Raw genomic sequence first — 19,365 nt, forward strand, 5'->3', positions numbered from 1 at the left:
TATTTTCGTATCAGTCGATAACTAAATCAAAGTCGCTTTGTTACCCCCTTGGTAACTTCGTAGATACTCAATGAATAATCCCTAAAAGTATGAGCGTCTAGCTCCTTCGGGAACTGACGCGGCTTTACGTATACTATAACCACTACCGCAAATGGGATCTCTGTCTTCATTGCTGTGACACAAACCCGTACGAAATCAGGCTCTCATACTTATCTAGTGTACGGTTTTCGCATTTTGTGGGCCTGGCAACATTTCTGTGATTGACGTGCAAGGACGACTATGGCTGATGCATTAGCGAAAACGGGTTTATATTTCGACGAATTAAACAAAATTCGTGTACTTGAGCCAGATGTTGCACAGCAAACCAGTGAGCTGAAAGAAGAATGCAAGGATTTTGTAGACAGTGAGTATTAGTGAATTTTCACTAAACGCAGAACCATTGACAAATTTCATTGTGCCTTTGCACTTGTAAAAGTAAAATAAAATCTTTAAATTTTAACATCCCACATTTAGATTTAACACTGGAGTAGTCGTGTGGAGGACAATAGCCCACAAGACTATTTTTTTTTTTTTTTACCCTTTCAATAAATTCTGCTATTATTACAACTTATTATTTTTTATTAGGGTTAAGTGCCGTATCGCCGGACCAGTTTTAGGAAATTTACCATGGTAATAGAAGATTTAAGTTTGTGAGGAGGAATGAGTGAAAGTGAAGTAGTGAAATAGTAAAAGTTGAAGAGAAGTGGGTAATAGTTTACAAGACCAACTTCTCATCTCCTGTGCATGTGGATACTTCTTACTGTTGCACTACCTACAGAAATTATTCTATATCATATTGTTTTTGATGTAAGCAGCAAGCACTGTATGGTGACGCGGATGGGCTATTTCGCGGAGAGGTACATTTGTTATGATATAGTAGCACGAAAGGCGATGTGGAAATGGCGCGCGTATGTCAAGGCTGTGACATATGTTAGTTATGTGAAACTGTATAAAAATAACGAGCGACAGTTATTGAAATTTTGTAAATGACACGATGGCATTACTCTAGCAGACGCTTCTGCCAAATTTTCCCACATTTATTGCATTTCTTTTTACAGAGTATGCACTAACTGAGGAGCTAGTGCATGAAGCACGAAGTAACTTGTGCTATGTGGCCACTAAAAAACATGAACTAACGCGGTACTATCTTACCGAGTTAGGGCACGAGCCCAGCAGAGAAGCCCGAGCGGAGCGAGGGTGTACGTCCGCAGGGAGCAGGCGCGTCAGCGGCGGGGGACATACGCATAAACGAGGATAGAAGAAGAATGCCCTGCATCATATATCCGCAATAATTTTGACCTTGAAAGACACTTAAATCATCGTAATAATTCTTACCTTCAAAATGGCTTCACTGGTTTCCCGGGTACAAATGACCCGATGCGTGGAGAAATTAGTCTGTTTTGAATTTTTACTTCTTTTCCACACTTAGCACAGTTGATATTAGGTTTCAAAATACCATAACGCTGCAATAGCTTTATAATATGATGTTCTTTATCACACAATTCTGTGTAAAGAAATCGTATGTTTCCATTATATCCATCGCAAACATCAATTGCTAACACGAGCAGGACATTTTCGCCGTTTATTTCCATCTTCTTCACATTCTTGTATTCTTCCGCTTCAGTAAATACTTACGCTTAGAATACGTTCACTGCCCTTTAAATTTATTTCAATATGATATGACAGAAATTACTTATATTCACACTATAGGGGTATACTTCTTTTATTAAAAGTGTTTCACATAGTATTTTACGTACAAATTTTGTTTTCGGTAGAGCCGTCTACTCGAGTGAACCCGACACGGTATGCTGGACAGCCGCGTAGATGTGGTAAACGCGGAAATGAATTGAAGATACAAAAGAGGAAAGGAACATATTATTTCAGTGTGGGAAAAGGGTAAGGAAACCCCCGGAAATTGTTGTACACGATTTTCTTCTTGAAATTGGAAAAGTTTACAAGCCTCAGTTTTGAAGGCAAGTGACTTCTAACTCAACGGGAATGTATTTTTGGACAGTGTACAAAAGTTGTATTGTATGCTAAGAAGTGAAGCGTTGCAAGTATGAAACCGTGACAAGTGCTGTTGAAATTATGATTGTCAAAATCCATATGTTGTTACTACCCTTGATTACGCGTATACCCACCATCGCTGGTGCACCTGTTCCTTTTGTACGCGCGGGCTTACCACCTTCGCCCTGCTATGAATCGGTTATGTGGCATTCGTGGTTTTTAGTGGTGGATTGTGTTTTTTGCACTGTAGTTTTTATATGCCCCCAACGTAACTTAGTGTAATGGAACAAAATTTAACCGAATTCAGTACATTTTGGTGCTTATTTTCAGTTTTCAAATCGGTCCTGCAATACGGCACTAATACCTTTTATTGCCTTCATAGATCCTATTTCATTTAAAAGTAGTTAAATAATCGGCATTACTCGGGCAGACGCTTCTACAAAATTTTGGCACATTTCTCACAATTTCAGATAGATTGGATTTTTGTATTTCTTTTAGCAGAGCATGCACTAAATGAGGGACTCCATTAAGACTACTACTTGCAGATTAAATTCAGGAGGACTCAGTATAAAGACAGTGTGGACGTATGGCATAGAAACTACAGTGCATAAGACGAACCAATTTGTGCTAGGTGGTCACTAAATAGCACGAATGCTATCTAACCGAATCAGAGCAGGAGCGCAGCAGGTGGTCCCGAACGTTAGCGAATTATTGTGCAATAGACATTTCCCAACTTGTAGTAGGAGGACCACTGAAAAGGACGATTGCTCTCTAATCTAACCGAGTCTATGTAGGAGCCCAGCAGGAGGGTGGAGCGGAAGCGAGGGACTCTGTTCGTAGGAACCAGGCGCGTCAGCGAAATGGGTATGCACGTAAAAAAAAAAAAAAAGCTCAAAATACTGTATATGCCATAAAAACACATTACGTGTTGAATTATGTATTTGTACGTTACTAAAGACATTAATGATAATATCCCGATATGTTTTTGTTGCTTGCATGTTTGTGTTCCAAATAACGTAACGCATTACTAACGTAACTTTTACAATTATATGGGTCCCTTAACTTTCGGGCACTTCTATAGTTGCGCGTCATGTGTTAGTACACTGACTTCAGATACTTCACTTCGCTGGGGTTACTATGGTTAATGGCTACCTTGTTGGCGAATCCGTGCTTAACAGGTTAGACTTCCATTAATGTATTTCCACGTAGATACGTATTTCACAGGTAAGAACACAACATAATTTAGAGTATTTATACAGTGGTCTATTAAAGTATTATTACAAATTTGTTCTGTAAGTTTTACAAATATGTGAATCTGTACAGTATATCTGCATCTGAATCAGGATGTGGGTTGGAACGGGAATATCCCGAGAAAACCCACGGACACGTTGTTGCCCACCACAAGCTTGGCCGGGGATCGAACCAGGTACCCGACGCACGACGTATTACGTGACATAGTAGGTACTAGTACCTACTTGACGTATTACGTAACATAGTAGGTACTTCACAGTACTCTTCTAATACCAGTAATGAGATTTTTGTTGCAATTTGCATAACCTTAGGTAATGCTTTCATTTAAAAAAAAAAAAAAAAAAAAAAAAAGTACTCACCCCAAAACCACATTCTTTGCTCATTCGGAAGAAGATGATCAACGAGATGTAGTTTCAAAGGCAACGTTGGTTTCTGAAACGTTCACAATTAGATAATTTTGGGCTCTTCCGGTTTTTGAATGGACACTGAATACGCATCCCATTGAACCAAGTAATTTGGTTGAATGAATTGGTAAAAAAAAAAAACAAGAGATAAACAACTCCTACTGCTCTTACTTTTTCCACATATCTTCTTTGTTATAAGACAATTTATATATATATATATATATATATATATATATATATATATATATATATATATATATATATATATTTCTTCCTACTAATCTGATAAGTTCATTTTGCCAATTGCGTCTTTCTACAATTGTTAACGTTTTTCTTAATTTCTCAGCACATAATCCTATTAAGCCACCACTAAGAAGAGAGATATCGCGAGGTAAACAAACAGCAAAACTTATTCCTATTCATTCAATTTTTATCCATTGTATTTATTTATTCCATAAGGACAACACAATAGGCTTAATACCCAGTTATAATGTCGTATACATAATTAATTAACATGCATTATTATACATACACAAATATACGTCGTCTAATCACACAGAAGTTATTGCGTGACAATTGTTTTGAACTTGTTGTCTGACATACTAAATACATCTATTACATGAAATCTAATCATTTCGTTATAATGAAGCACACATTCTCCACAGGGGAGAATTATGTTAGTTCCTGCTTTTCTAAATAGAATGTCCCAGTGTTTGCTGTTCTAGTCTTATCTATTGCGACACTTCTGAAACTAATTCTGGACAATCAATTTTACCGTTTAATAATTTATGTAAGAACAGTAGGTCAAAAACCCATATTTTTAATGTTTGAAAACTAAAATTCGTTACTAAGTTTTCGTAGGGAACATACGTTGGGTAGAAACCAGTTTTCTTGTATTCAATCATTTTTAAGAAATTAAACTGTATATTTTCTATTGCATTAGAGTATTTAGTGACATTTGGTGTCCAAACAGTACAACAGAATATTAATTTTGACCTCATATACGAAAAATATAACCTTATACATGATTCTTTGTACAAATCCTGTCCTATCCTATAAATTAAACCTAGGTTTCTGTATGCATCACTCGTTATCACGTCAATGTGTTTAGCAAAGGTTAATTTGCTATCAAATATAACTCCTAGATCTGTGACAGTATTTAGGGTAGGCAAGGAGGTGCCACTTATTGTATACGTAAAAATATTTGCATTTTCTTTCCTCGTGAAAGATACAGATTTACATTTGGATACATTCAGGGCTAATTTATTCTTATCACACCATATTTGAACTCTATCTAGATCCTGTTGAAGTTTCACGCACTTATCAATTGAACTTACTTTGGAGTATAATTTGAGATCCTCGGCATAAAAAAGAGTTTTAACTGAGAAGTTTTAATACACAGGAATGTCATTAATAACAAAAAGAAACAACAGGGGACCTAGGTTTGATCCTTGAGGAACTCTCAATAGAGTTCTGAACTTTTCATTAACAAATCTTTTGTATGAAACATGTTGTTTTCGGTTATGCAAGTATGATACAAAGATACTCCACTGCTTGTTTAGAAAAATTTAGAGATACCACTTTTAGTAGCAAAACATCATGATCAACGACGTCAAATGCCTTGCTAAAATCAGTATAAACGACATCTACTTGACCACTTATATCTAATTCTGTTGCTATAAAATTTGTTAAAATTGATAAGTTTGTCGAAGTAGACCTAGTACGTAAGAAGCCGTGTTGGTAATTTGAAAGAACGGGTTTTACATGATTTAAAATTCCCACATATAATATACTTCCAAGAATTTTGGCAAAGGGCAACAGAATAGCAGTTGGCCTGAAATTTTCTATTTCTCTCTTGTTTGCAGATGTCTTTGTAGTTTTGTTATTGTTATGTAATTGCAATCAAAGAAAAATTCTAAATATTGTTTCGTTCTAATAATGTTTACTATTGATAAAATACATCGAAATGCCGTACTTTGTGTGTGGGGGGAGGGGGGGTTATACAGATCCCACGAGAGGCATTTAGTAAAATGAGAAGTATCTTTGGTATCTAATTATGTATAAATTAGTCTGAGTCAAAGTGGACTCAAATAATTCGTATCTTTATTCACTTTTCTTACTGATATGCAAATTAAGTTGCTGTATTTCTTTAATTTGGACCAATAAAAGTCGTTCTTCTGTACTTCGTAGTACTTTGAAATTGTCCATGTGTAATTCTGCATAATGGTTTCACTTGTGCAACTGTTTATCTTTGTGTCCTTCTGAAATTACTCTTGACAGTAATATTAAGAAGCATGTAAAGATCAGTACTAGTATTTTTATCAGGATTCCTTCGTGAGTGAGTCGGCAGACGTATCGCATGTGTGGCCAATTAGTCCTGGTTTCGAGTTAAAATGGAGGACAGTTTCTCTCGGATGTAACTCTAGAAGCGGTTTTTATTCCGCTTTAAGCTGATGTGACCTCTTCCAGCATAACCCGGTTGTTGCATAATAACGTCAAGGCGAAACAAACTTATTTCTGTTCATATATGATATGAATATATAGAGCAAATTATTTAAACAAAAAATAAATAAATAAATAAATAAATAAAAGGTTTAAACCAAAAACGTTTCTTGTTTGTTTGTTTTTTCAATAAAAACCATGGTTTTTGCCAACCCTGGTTATTTCATTGACATGTTGGATATCATGACCGTTGTATGTAAGGTAGTTTGATGATAAATGATGTGTTTTGCATTTAATAAGGCTCCATATCTGGCCTGGTTCTTTTTCGATAGAGCATGCTGAGTTTAAAATAAAAGTTTCTTATGCCAATTTTATGTTAGATCTTATTTCTTTACGCAATCTCCCAAATTGATCGCGATGATAAAGTAGAATTGTTGCTCCTCTTTTCCACTTGTTATTGTGGTAGGCCTATATCTTGGGTTTTATTTTCTTAATTATGTTATAAGTAAACCAACGTGGACAAGTTCCTCTGATATGTCTTTTGGGTGGAACACATACAAAAAATATGCTGTTAATCATTTGATAAAAGATTGTTAATGCAATATTTACATCATCCGATTGCGAAAGTTTAGTTTAAAGAGTTCTGTGTACATCTTTTGGAAATCTGTTTTTCTAAAATTAAAACCGCATTCCTTAACTTCTTTCTTTTGTTTCTGGAGGTGTTTAAATGGGAAATAGATAAGTAAAGCTGGGTGATGCCTGTCTTCATTAGTAACAAAAGAACACTTTTATTACAGAAACGTCATTAAGAGTACTAAGTCATACAGGGACAAAACTTTTTACATTTATTTGTTGAAAGTAGAAGGTCAAAGTTAGAACATGTTATTTGATTTATATTAAAGTCTACTATGCAAAGATGCTTCCTATTGGAACATTACTTTTATTATATTCAGAAAACACTTCGTATGTCGTTCCAATTGAATCCGGAGGAATGTATACTGCACAAATAAACATTTTGAGTGAGTGACTGGAGAGCTTGACAAGTACACATTTCAAAATTTAGATCACAATAGTTTATATAGGAGACATTGTAATTTTGATGTATTGCTATCATTACACCTTCTCCCTTATAATTATTTGATAGTTCAATGTTCCTGTCTTGACGAAAAACTTGGGATCTTTTATTAAAGAATTCCTCATCAATATGACAGCCTGTTAAAAAACTTTCGGTGATTGTGATTACATCATAATTTATTTGATAAGACATTTGTACACCTAGGTAGAATTGTAGGGCTTTGGACCATAAGCCAAAAGTATTTTGATAAAACACTGAAAACAATTTACATGTATGGTTTTGAAGCATGGTTTCGAAGACATAGCAGTTATCTACAGAGCATGAAAATGAATGAGCCTCGGGGCTTGGCAATACAAGAAAACTTGAAGGTAAAGTTTTGCTTTTAACACACCTGGCATTCACTAATGTGGATTGTGAAAAAAAAAAAAAAGGTTAAAAAGGCCCAGTAGGCATTATTGGGTGAAATTGGATTTATTAAATTTTGTATGTACATTTAAAGCCGTATTCCTCCTTAATCTATTGTATACATGAAACTATGGAATCCTTGCCTTGTGCGCAATGGGAATCCGTGAATCCGCGTTTCGTTGGACATTTATGCATCATTGGCCCTCACTTATATTTCGATTTCTAAAAAGAAGAAGGTAGATTATTCTGTAGAGTAATAAAGAGATGGGTAATTCTATATAATATCCTCTCTATATAAAATATATGAATATATACATACGTATGTATGTTCCAGCATAATCCTGAAATGATTGGAACAATTTGAATCAAACTTGGTATACATATGACTTATAACCAGAAAAATATAGGGCTATATTGTGGAAGGCTAAAACTTCCTTGGGAGTAGGATGACGTAAAAACAATCGACATAGGTCTCGAATCTGTATTTTTCTGGGTCGTTGAAATATGAACAGTGACATTCCCGGTGCAGTGTAAGGCATCCTTCGCATCTTCAGGAGGTGGAGTAGAAAGGGGTGAAGTATAAAAATAACTCTAAACGCCCAATATTATGTTGAATCCACAGTTTTTGAGGCTGCCCAGATGAATAGTGGCACTCTTGATGCTGTTTAAGTTCGTCACCCATCTGCATCGAGGATGGAAATTGATAGAAAGAAGAAGGCATGTAAAAGTAATTGAAAATAACTGATATTAGTGTCCAATTTATAGTTTTTTGGTCGATGAGGTAATAGTGACACTTCCGATGTCATTTAAGTCCAGTTTCAACTTCCACTGGCATGAGGGTGAGGAGTGAAGAATAAAATACCCAAAATCGACGTTATCTGTTATTTGTGATCACATCATGGAGAAACGACTTACCCATTTGGAATGAATTTTGGAAGCATGTTACTATGATTAAAGAGCATATCCTAAGTGGGTAGGGGGAGTTCAAACATTTATGCTAAAAATAAATTATCGTACAGATTTTCATCATTACACTTTGATTGATATTCCTGAAGAAGAAGGGGTTCAAATACTTTCCATAAACCTATATTTCCGCGTGAAGAACGGGCATTTCAGCTAGTATAAATAGGAATAAAATTCCCTACTCCAATCGGAATGCAAATCTCTTAACCAGTCCTAACTAAATACTGGGATAGTATTTCAAGGTCAGCTCTATCCAAGTGTAGTGCTGAGAAAATATTATATATCTTAGGCAATTATTCTCCTTTAAATCAAGTGTTCTCAATTTGTAATTAACTGACCCATGGAGAAAGGCATTTTATTATTTGTTTGTACTAATACGCCAGTATATACTGAAAGAACGAAGGGAATGTAGTTACGTTGCTTTCTTTTCTTTTTTTTTTTTCCAAATTACAGTTGAACACCTTACAACGAATGTGATCGAGCGCGAACAAAATTCGTTATGCGTGATACGATTGCTGTCACAGACATGTAGAAGTGCATAATTGACATAGGAAAAAGAATTTATTGACTAATTGTTTGTGCTGAAAGTGTGTGAAGTTTTTGTGAACAGTGTCACTGTGTTTCATAACACATTTGATACAAATATTGTGAAAGGGAGGGAAATATATCCATCTCTTTCATAATAAGTTCTGTAACAGCAATCCTGAAACAAAGGGATTAAAATAACATGTATCAATGTAGCCAATATAAATTTAGAAACATCCATACTGACTAACAATAATAATGACCTGTATTAAGTACTGTTTGGAAACGTAATACCTCTCTAAATAGCTCAAAAGATGGATAATTGTGTAAATTCAAATGAATACATCAAGAAACAAATAAACTTGAATATAAATTCATTTGAGTACCTACAGGCAAATGGTCATCGATCTTAACCCAGATATTCAATGGTCATTATCGTGCAATGCTTGGTTTATGTTGAATTTTGAATCCTATCCCATTGAGTGTCAAAATGCAACTTTGTAGTGTTTTATTACACATACGAGACTACAATCTAGACAATTTTGAACAAATTTACAGCGACATTTCTATGCGAAATTCAAATTTTAATTTGAATTTTTGAAGTGTTATTTTTTATTTTACAGGTTTTTTGAATATGGTACAACTTGTAGAGCAGTCTTTAAGCTTTCCAATGATGTTTATTTCATGTCTATTCTACATATTTTATAACAATTTTTAATAATCACAGTAACTGATAAAATGCCCTTTTTTGACATTTTTGAACACCCTGTATCAACTGGGACACTTTCAGGAGGAGAGAGTAATATTTGGGATTTTTTCATCTCCCACTGTAATAAAGCTGTGCACCAATTTTTACAAAAATCTAAGATGGTCAGGTCAGATTTTGTCATTTCATTGGTTAATTTAACATGGAATGTCCCTATTATTATATTAAGTCTTCATTTCAAGTTAAATTTTGAACTATGTTTTGGGTTTTACCCAAAGAGCTCACTGGGTACTTCTAGGCTTGTTAGAATTCAGCAACCCTGATTTAAAACCATCGACTATCCACTTAGGAAGGGAAATCTGGCAGAAAAAACCCAAAACTAGAAAGTCCCGCCCTTGTAGCCTCAGGATTGGAAGCCATCAAGTAAAAGGGGATAAGAAAAAAAAATGGGCTCCAGTACTTTAATGTAACCTCCTTACACGCTGTAGGTCACTGTGTGGTTGTTATTTGCGAAAGAAAACATCGTGAGTGTTATTATTTATTTATTTATTTAATGTGCTGAATAAAGTGTACCAACATTTTCGCCGAGTTACAAATTTTTGATGTGATCACTGCTGTGCCAGTTTATCGTGAAAATGAAAGAATTCATCCCCACGGTCGTAACTCTTTAATGAATCTTTTAAAATTTCGGCTAAAGTGAACGCTCTTGGCTCTTTTAAAGTGATTGAAGGATATGGAACAACAATAATTAGTACATATTATATAGGAAGGCGTAATAAATATATGCATTCTCATACACAACATAAATCTACCATAGGTAGATATTACGTTATAGTTCATGTGTAACACAAAAAAGAGCAGCGAAAAGATACGGTCTTTTTGTGCTGTAGGGCTCCTTTGTTGTTATTCTGTGGGGTGCGAAGGCAAATATATATTGTTTACTGGTTCAATATATACCATTTAATCTGTACTAAGCAGAGTCCCGAGATCCATGTTAATTATTTCAATGTTATGTTAAATTTGCCATTTTCTTTTTAGCTTGTAACATAATATAACATAATATTGATGCCTGAAATAAAAAATATTTCCAAAGTTCAGGGTCATAGGCCAACTTATGGGTGAAGATGAGAATAAATGGAAAGAGCGAAAAGTTGTTGCAAATTGATGGTTTTCAGTTTAAAATGTGGAAGTTTTCCAATTGCACCAACTATTTGGGCTCCACACTGGTGTTAAAAAAGTGTTTCTTACTCAGCAAGCAGTTCGAATGGAATGTAAGGACATGCAAAACCGACGCGGAGAACGTGCACGTTGTTGTGTAGAGAACCTTAAACATCTCGAATCCGTTTTCCAGCAATGCTGTATTGTTGGTATGGTGAGAGCCTATTGGCGTATGCTGCTGAACTGGCAACGTTGCTTTTTCTTTTAACATAGGGCGCTGTACCAGTGTCGAGCCCAGCGGCTGGTGCGGTTGAAAAATTCCCATCCTTTCAGATTGAAAACTACTTATTTCCAACAACTTTCTTTTTTACTTATTATTCTTTATTTTTTGTTTATCTTTATTATTATTATTATTATTATTATTATTATTATTATTATTATTATTATTATTATTATTATTATTATTATTATTATTATCGATATGCAAATCAGATACATGATCCGCTTTCGTTCCCTTCTCTTTGTAGAAATCAGTGAGTTCCAGAAGATTGCTGATGGCTTCATCCAGATCGTTGATGCTTTGTCCAAAGAGGTAGAGAGGGAAAAGATGAAAGCAATTGGTGCGAGAAATTTGTTGAAGTCTGTTGCTAAGCAGAGAGAAGCCCAACAACAGCAGCTACAGGTAAATATAATAGAGGAAACTTCTGACATGCTAATCTTAATATGAAGATATTATTTACTGTATTGTATTTGATTATTTAATGTTCTGGAATCCTTTTCAATACCCGCTCCTGTCCTCTTCTTCAGTCACTCATTGAGCGAAAGACACGGAAGGCATGTACTTAGATGTCTTAAGTACCAGGGTTTGCTAGTTTAAACCAGATAGAAAAATAATTAAAATAGTTATGACTACGCGAATGTTTTATGACAAGCACTTGTTATTTTAGGAATAGAGCTCTAATGACAAAAAGGCTTTGCACCTAGAAGAGCAAACTAGGACTTAATTTATCTAGCAACTTTCGAGAGAGAGCCTGAGGGCCAATTTACAATGTAATAATTAAAAATAAAAACAAAAAGAACAACGACCATGAGGAACAAAGTGAAAAGGAATGTGCCAGCGTATATTTAATGGTCCAATGGCGGTATTCGCCTGGTCACCCTGAGATAAAGCCTGTCAGGATGACTGGCTAACGGATTCGAACCCGGGACCTTCCGTTTACAAAACAACACCGTTAACCATTAGTCTATGCCTACCCGGTGTACAGCCTTGGGAAGGTATGGCCCTCATCAATATTAATATGTACCATTCCATCATTTCTTGTTAGCGCTGAAAATCTCGGCTCTGTTTGCCTTATCCTGGGATTGAACCTAGAACTTTTCATTAATGAAGTTAGCATAATCGCTACTCTAAGATATAGGTGAAGTATCTGCCCCCCTAGTTAGAATGCTCATTTTAATCAAAGTGACGTAAGAGAGAACAACCCAGTTCAGGCTAAGTACTAACTATATTAAAAATTCATTTCAAACTGTTGATCCATTTTTCTGTAAGGGTGTAACAGACAACTTCGATTTAATTTTTCTATATATAGATTGCTACAGCATGCTTTGGTCATCGTACAAACCTCACTAGAATAAACATGTATAATCATAATCATAAGTATTCTATCTATGCTGACAGGTCACTTCCTAGAACTTCTGTGCACTACGGTCCTTAGATAAACCTCTGTATCTTGGTAAAGCAGCCGACAACACAAATTACTTATTTTATATGATACATAGATGAATAACCAATTCTATCGCGGTCCAGTTGTGCATTTTTTCACTCCTTGTATTTCATAATTACGTGGTTCTTGTATATGTAGTATCGAATGAACAAGTCAGCAATAGAAGTAGTTCTAATATTTAATATATATATATACTTTCAATATAACTCTCAAAGTTTGTTTCCCTGTATCTCTCTGAGCCAAACGACGTGAACTGTGTCTTACTTGCTACATCTACCTATGTTAGGAGAATGTGCGTAGAATACTTTCAGGCGGAATACTAGAAAGAAAAAGGGGCAATTTCCTAAAGGGCATACAAATAATTTTCAAAATACTGAAAAAAACCTTAACAAAATGCAGCTTACCAGGCTAAGACTTTGGGCTACTTTTCAGCGTATACTACAGCTTATATTTGTCACGGAATTGAAGCATATAACTCGTAAATTATAACCAGAAGATAGGAACCATACGGTCCAGCATTGCATTCAGTTGAGTTATCGATGGTAAAAGAGAAAATTTATAACGGACTCTGCTCTAAAACTGAGCATAGATGTCCATTAGTTTTCAAATCGGAGGATTGGGGGAACCAAGAGAGGTGTTGAAGTTCATCTTGGCACTCATTCCATAGCGGTCTTCACAAAATTTGTTATTTGCTTGTGGCAGTTGCTTGATCACAGGTCGAGCAGAAAATGCAGCAATCTTACGATTCTTAGAAATGAAAATTATTTGAACAGTCGTAGGGAATTCGAATTGTACGATACATTTTCATATTTCGCTCGCACTTTTTATTTGTTTATTTATTTTGAACATGAATTTTGTAATTATATTCCGTAATTGGAGAACTGGTATATACACTATCGGGTTAGATGAATAACCTAAATATAGTTATCGAAAATGAAATAAAAGAAATCTGCAGTTTAACTTCCCATGACTACACTTTGTATGCTAAAGAAGATGAATGAGATCTGCAAATCTACATATAAGAGCACTAGGAAAGTGTTGCAATACTACCTTATTTCTTATACTTTTTCAAAGTACTTTCTACCACACATTACACATGTTTCCATTCTTCGAAACCAGTCTTCGAAGAAACTGCTATCTTTCGGCAGAGATATGGGCATACTCATCGTCCCAAGCCCTTAGTAGGGCGTCAAGCCTTGTACAGCGCCTTCCTTTCAATCTGTTCTTCATATGGAAGAACAGCCCGAAGTCACATGGAGCGAGATCTGGACTGTATGCAGGGTACTCTAACAGTTTTAGTCCAGTGCTGATCAAATACTCGGAGCAAATTTTTGAACGGTGCGCTGGAGCGTTCTCGTGGTGAAGAAACCATGTGTCCATCTTTGAGTTTAGGCGCAACTTCTTGGGAGCTGTAAGAACTTTAGGCAGACGTTTCTCGGTATATCACTTCTCCGTGACTCTCTTCTGTGTTTCTAAGACACTCGCTTGACAATTCCTCGTACACTAAGACAGTATCACCACCATTCTCTTTTTCACTGATGTGGACTTTCGAACAGCCACGGAGGTTTCCTCATCTTCGAAAATCCACACTTTGTTTTGAGCCGTGGCTGAGACGTCATAGTAATAAAGTAAAGTTTCGTCACATGTCACAATACTGTTCACAGAAGAAGATATTCCATTTTTAAATGTTTTCAACATTTCACGGCAGCATGAAACACGGTGTGCCATCTGTTCGTCGGTCTAGTCATGTGGTACCCAAAGCTTTCTAACTCGAAGGTGATCGCGGAGAATAGCAGGAATTGCTGGTGCATTAATGCCCAAGAAATCCTCTATTTGATGATATGTAACCCATCTATCTGTCTCAAACATTTTCCTTACTGCAGCAATGTTTTGTTCAGTCACAGATGAAGATGGCCGACTTGACCTTGGAGCGTCCTCAAGGCTGAAATTTCCTTTTTGAAACTCTCGGTACCACCTAAATATCGTTGTACGATGAGGACAATCCTCTCCAAGCACACGTGTCATTTCCTCTAAAAACTGCTCAACACTTAAACCACGTGCAAAATTGCCCAGTATTCAGTTTTTGACCACGGCGATATCTCCACCTCTTTTCATTACCACAGTTGAAAAGTAACTGACACTGAGACAATGACTGGAGCGTCTACATTACAGGTTTGGACATGCCTAAACACGCGCTAATTTGGAAACTCTATGATGATCCGCTTTGTTCTATTGCAAAACTTTCCTAGTGTCCTTTGTACATAAAAATTAGACTGACTATGTTTGTGACTTAATAACCCTTGAACCACCCGATCAATCTCGAATAAATTTTCAACATAGATGAGGTTCGGGCTTAGGATATTTTTTGTCGTTTCACTTCAATGGTTCAACTTGGGGGAGGGGGGAGAAAATATATAAAAATTATCGAAAATAGCCAATATTAGTATCGAATCCATAGTTTTCGGGATTGCTAAGGTGAACAGTGACACTTTCGATACCGTTTAAATTCAAATTCAGCCTCGCAACTTGGGGGAGTGAATGATCGAAAATGACCGATTTCAGAGATCGCTTAAGTGATAGTAAAAAGTGACTGACTAACAAAGCATACGGGACCGCGGTGACTCAGTGGTAGAGCGTTCACCTCTAGTGCATGGAGGTCCTTGGTTCGATACCAGCTTGCGCCAAATGAACTTTGTGGTGGACAAACACCGTGTGCGTGGGGTTTCTCGGGGTTCTCCCGTTTCCTCCCACTTTATTCATTCCACCATTCCATTCATTTCTCATCATCACCATCTTCTTTAGCCTATCCGGCATAAACCGTGGGACGTAATACTTACAAAGATTTTCATTTAACGAAACATATTACTATTTTTTCTTATTTTAAACGAGCGAAACGAGTAATTGACGCTAGTGAATGAGATAAAAGAATTGATGAAATGAAATTCCCCAACATGCTGTTACCTACCACAAACATACGGCACGGAACAGTAGCAGAGACCCGTCGCACAACTGGTAAACTTTCGATCAATGAACCATCATGGTTTAGATTACTTCGTTGATTCGCCTTCGCGTTACATCATAAACCTTCATGTAATTTTGGTCTATTTTGGAAGCATAATTTGCTAATAATGAATCTCTCTTTCAGGCGCTTATAATTGAGAAAACAACAGAGTTGGAACGACTGAGAATTCAGCACCAATCTTTGCAGAAAACTGAAGCAGAACAACAGGAATTTATTGAACAGTTGATTCTACATCGATGACAATGTAACATCTATTCTTTTGTTTGTGTTAGTACAGAGATAGTTGTGACCATATTATGTCATTTACAATGACATTCACGTCTGTTATTTCTCCTTGGATTTGCAAGTATTCATATATATGTGCATATTGCAATGCATTTTTGAAATGTGTGCCTTAGTTGATTTTTACAAATGTTATATGATGTAAAATTATTCATTTTGATAAATAGTTTTCAGTCACAAGGTTATATATAGATTATTCTTATATTTTTACTGTGTACACAACACGAAATGTATACAAACGTATCACAACTAAGGTTTTAGGTATTTTTCAAATTAAGTAAAAAAATCTATACCATGGTTCTTTCTTTATGAAACTATTAACGTATTACAAGGTCCTCAAAATATACTTTAAAAAAATATAGTAATACCTAAGTGAGCCAGAAAATTAAGAGTTTATCGTATGATTTCTAAGGTGTGATCGCACATATTTGTGTTGTCTAGTCGTTGTTTATATAGGTGCTTTGTCAATTTTTTTTAAGGGGAGGGGGGTTACAAATTCTCAGGTGGAAGCTTCGTTTATTTTTGTCAGTGTGTTAATTTATTTGTTATTATTATTTACATCAGTCTTTTCTTAGGATAGAATCTTCTTATTTCATTCTGTGCAATTAACATATTTGGATAGGTTGTATTCTGTTACCGTTCGTAAATACGTATCTAATACAGGTTTCATATTCCCTATTGGAATTATTTTGTGATTTCATATATATCTATATCTATATGTTCTCTTATATCAGTCTCTCTACATATGTGTGTGTATATTGTTGAGTGAATGTCCGAAGAATATTTAATACCGTCCATGACCATTTGACATTTATTGACTGTTTCAACTTTTTTTTTTTTTTTTTTTTTTTTTTTTTTTTTTTTTTTTCCAAGTATTTCATACAGTTTGTGTTTAATTTGAAGTCGCAAGTGAGTCTTTAATGTTGATTGATTTTAGACGAATTTTGAAAAGTTAAAATATGGTAATTTGAAAATACTTGTTTGTGGATTGTATTTAGCGTGTTCGATCTGTATTTCTTGAGTTTATTTATTTATTATTATTTTTCGGTCAGCTTTTGCACAGTGAACCAGTGAATAATTTGGTTTGTTCTAAAAACAACTTTAACAGTATACGTTCTTTCTTATAGACCAATATATAGTGTTTAAAAAAATATTGAAATTGTTTGACAATTAGAAATTGTATGTATGTTACTGAAGTGTGAAACCTTTTGAATCTGAAAAATGCCAATTTGAAACAGGTCTCTGAAGTAGTGATTTTACATTTCTAAATGTGTCATTATTTGTACAAAAGATACACAGTTCCATACACAATAAAATTATTTTATTTAATACTTTGTCCTTTGTTTAAACTAAGCTGGTAATCGATGAACGGAAGCGCTAGTAAGTATTTTTATGCGGGTGATTTGAATTAAATAATTAATATTATAGAATATCTCTTAATATTTTTTCGTTGTTTCATGTGTAATCTTAACAACTTATTCGCTAGTGATGTGAATACAACCAAGGCAATATCTTCACACTGATAGTAAAGTGATTTTTAAGCTGCTGCTTTCCGATTAAATGACACTCTGCAGATTCTGTCTGCTGGAATAGTAATGATTGAAGCTTACTGAGAACGTGCGTTCAGTCGTATGGCTCATTGATACTAAATGGAATTTCGGAGCGACGAATAGATGAGTCAAGAAATCTCGTCACTTCCAGTGATAACGAAAGTGTTCCATTTTCGATTTCAGTCAGTATGACTGGTAGACAAGGAATGCATAGAGACCAGTGTGTGATTCATATTTATGTTTGTGTGCTTTTTCTTACCGTTCTTGTCTTTGAGCTATCTTGCCTCACAATTTTTAGGAACGAATTCATATTGACCCATAACTTTTGGGAACATTATCTGAGTATCTCAAGTGACCAATGTATCAGTGCAGATATTAGTTCATCCTTATACTCAAAAGATGACAAGAATTCTTTGCTGTACAAAGAAACAACGTGGTAAACCAAGAAAAGATTCAATGTAATGTGGAGAAAGCTCATGAAATGTAAGTTTCCACAACTTCGGAGAATATTGATCACATCAGTAAGACATATGGCCACCTAGTTCAGCAGAGTATCCTGCACATCCGGTTTGACATGCATCAATGAAAGTATTCAGGAGAGCGTAGAGTATGTTGTCCCATTCTTTCTTTAAGAGCAATTTTGAGAGCTTGGAGAGTATTGGTTGATGGATTCCTCCGACTCATCTTCCGACAGCATCCTAGACATTTTATATGAGATTAAGATATGAGAAACATGCTAGTGAATCCATCACTCTTCAGGTCTGTAATTTGGCGGTTCTGTGTGGGCGCACGTTGTCATCTATGTAAGCGAAATCAGGACCCTCTACATCACAGGAAAACTTAAATTTCCTTTCAGGATATTGGTTGAAAAAAAAAAAAAAAAAAAAAAGGTCAGTGATCCTTTGTCTAAGATATGTAGTGGGGTTCTTCCAATTTCTTATTATGCCCGCCCATAGTGTAAATCCGAAAACCCCCATACCTATCACATTTACGGTTGTTGTGTGGATATTATGGTTTCCTACTTGTACAGAATTACTTGTCGTACAAAACTATGGTTCATCCTAGAATATTAGATTGGGACATCTCCTTTATTTATATTCGTACCATAGGTGACTGGCCAGAATGGAATATACTTCTCTGGCTTTTGGGTGTAGAATTCAACACTATTCAGTAGTAAACTCAGACATCAGAAGCTGCGGTAAACTTGTAAATAACTTCGGCTTGAGTGACAGATCTATTCCTTTTTTGCCAATTGGGCCTATGTACTATCTGTCAAGCAATAAAATGTGTATTTGTTTGTGAGTCTGGTATCCTTGTATTGACTGGTGTGGAAAATTTGGGAATTAGTCAAATCTGTAGTTTGGCGGGGAGAAGTAAAACACACACTTAAAAGGGACGGTATTTGTAAATGCAAATTATGCATGTTATAGATACGTGACAACAAAAGAATCTATCAAACAAAGGAAAACATCATAGATTAGAAGTAGTGGCACTGATTATAATTGCCTCTAAAGACGTATCGATTTTCCGTTCTCGAGTAAATTCTCTTTTCGATTTTTGCGAGATGATATTTGTGCCATTTATTAGGGTTATTAATGAAACATTTGTTTATAAACTCAACAAAATTGCACAGGTCGTATTTAAGGAAATTGTCTTTTAAAAATAAATCATCCCCCAAAATAAACTACCCCTTGTGAATATTTTCATGACATGCTATTTATGTATCTTCATAGGATTATTAAATATTTATTTGTGAAGTGTGAACATAATCGCTACCTTCATTTTGAGAAAATCACCTGGGAAAATTCACTT

General features: G+C 35.4%; 1 protein-coding gene across 1 annotated transcript; it reads left to right on the top strand.

Moving 5' to 3' along the window:
• Positions 1-230: 230 nt before the first annotated feature.
• Positions 231-17,334, top strand: IFT20 (intraflagellar transport 20). Its single transcript, XM_081770992.1, has 3 exons — positions 231-403; positions 11,503-11,657; positions 15,845-17,334. Exons 1-3 carry the CDS (start codon positions 280-282, stop codon positions 15,959-15,961), a joined length of 396 nt encoding a protein of 131 aa, XP_081627118.1. The 5' UTR covers positions 231-279; the 3' UTR covers positions 15,962-17,334.
• Positions 17,335-19,365: the final 2,031 nt, after the last annotated feature.

The sequence above is a fragment of the Thermobia domestica genome, chromosome 9, assembly GCF_964235325.1.
Source record: "Thermobia domestica chromosome 9, izTheDome1.hap1.1, whole genome shotgun sequence".
Lineage (NCBI taxonomy): Eukaryota > Metazoa > Arthropoda > Insecta > Zygentoma > Lepismatidae > Thermobia > Thermobia domestica.

What these genes read in the sequence shown, in the direction of transcription:
- IFT20 (XM_081770992.1), top strand. Translation starts at nt 280, where the DNA reads ATGGCTGATGCATTAGCGAAAACGGGTTTATATTTCGACGAATTAAAC. An exon ending in ATGCAAGGATTTTGTAGACA is followed by an intron (nt 404 to 11,502) that starts GTGAGTATTAGT and finishes TTCTCTTTGTAG; the next exon opens with AAATCAGTGAGTTCCAGAAG. An exon ending in CCCAACAACAGCAGCTACAG is followed by an intron (nt 11,658 to 15,844) that starts GTAAATATAATA and finishes TCTCTCTTTCAG; the next exon opens with GCGCTTATAATTGAGAAAAC.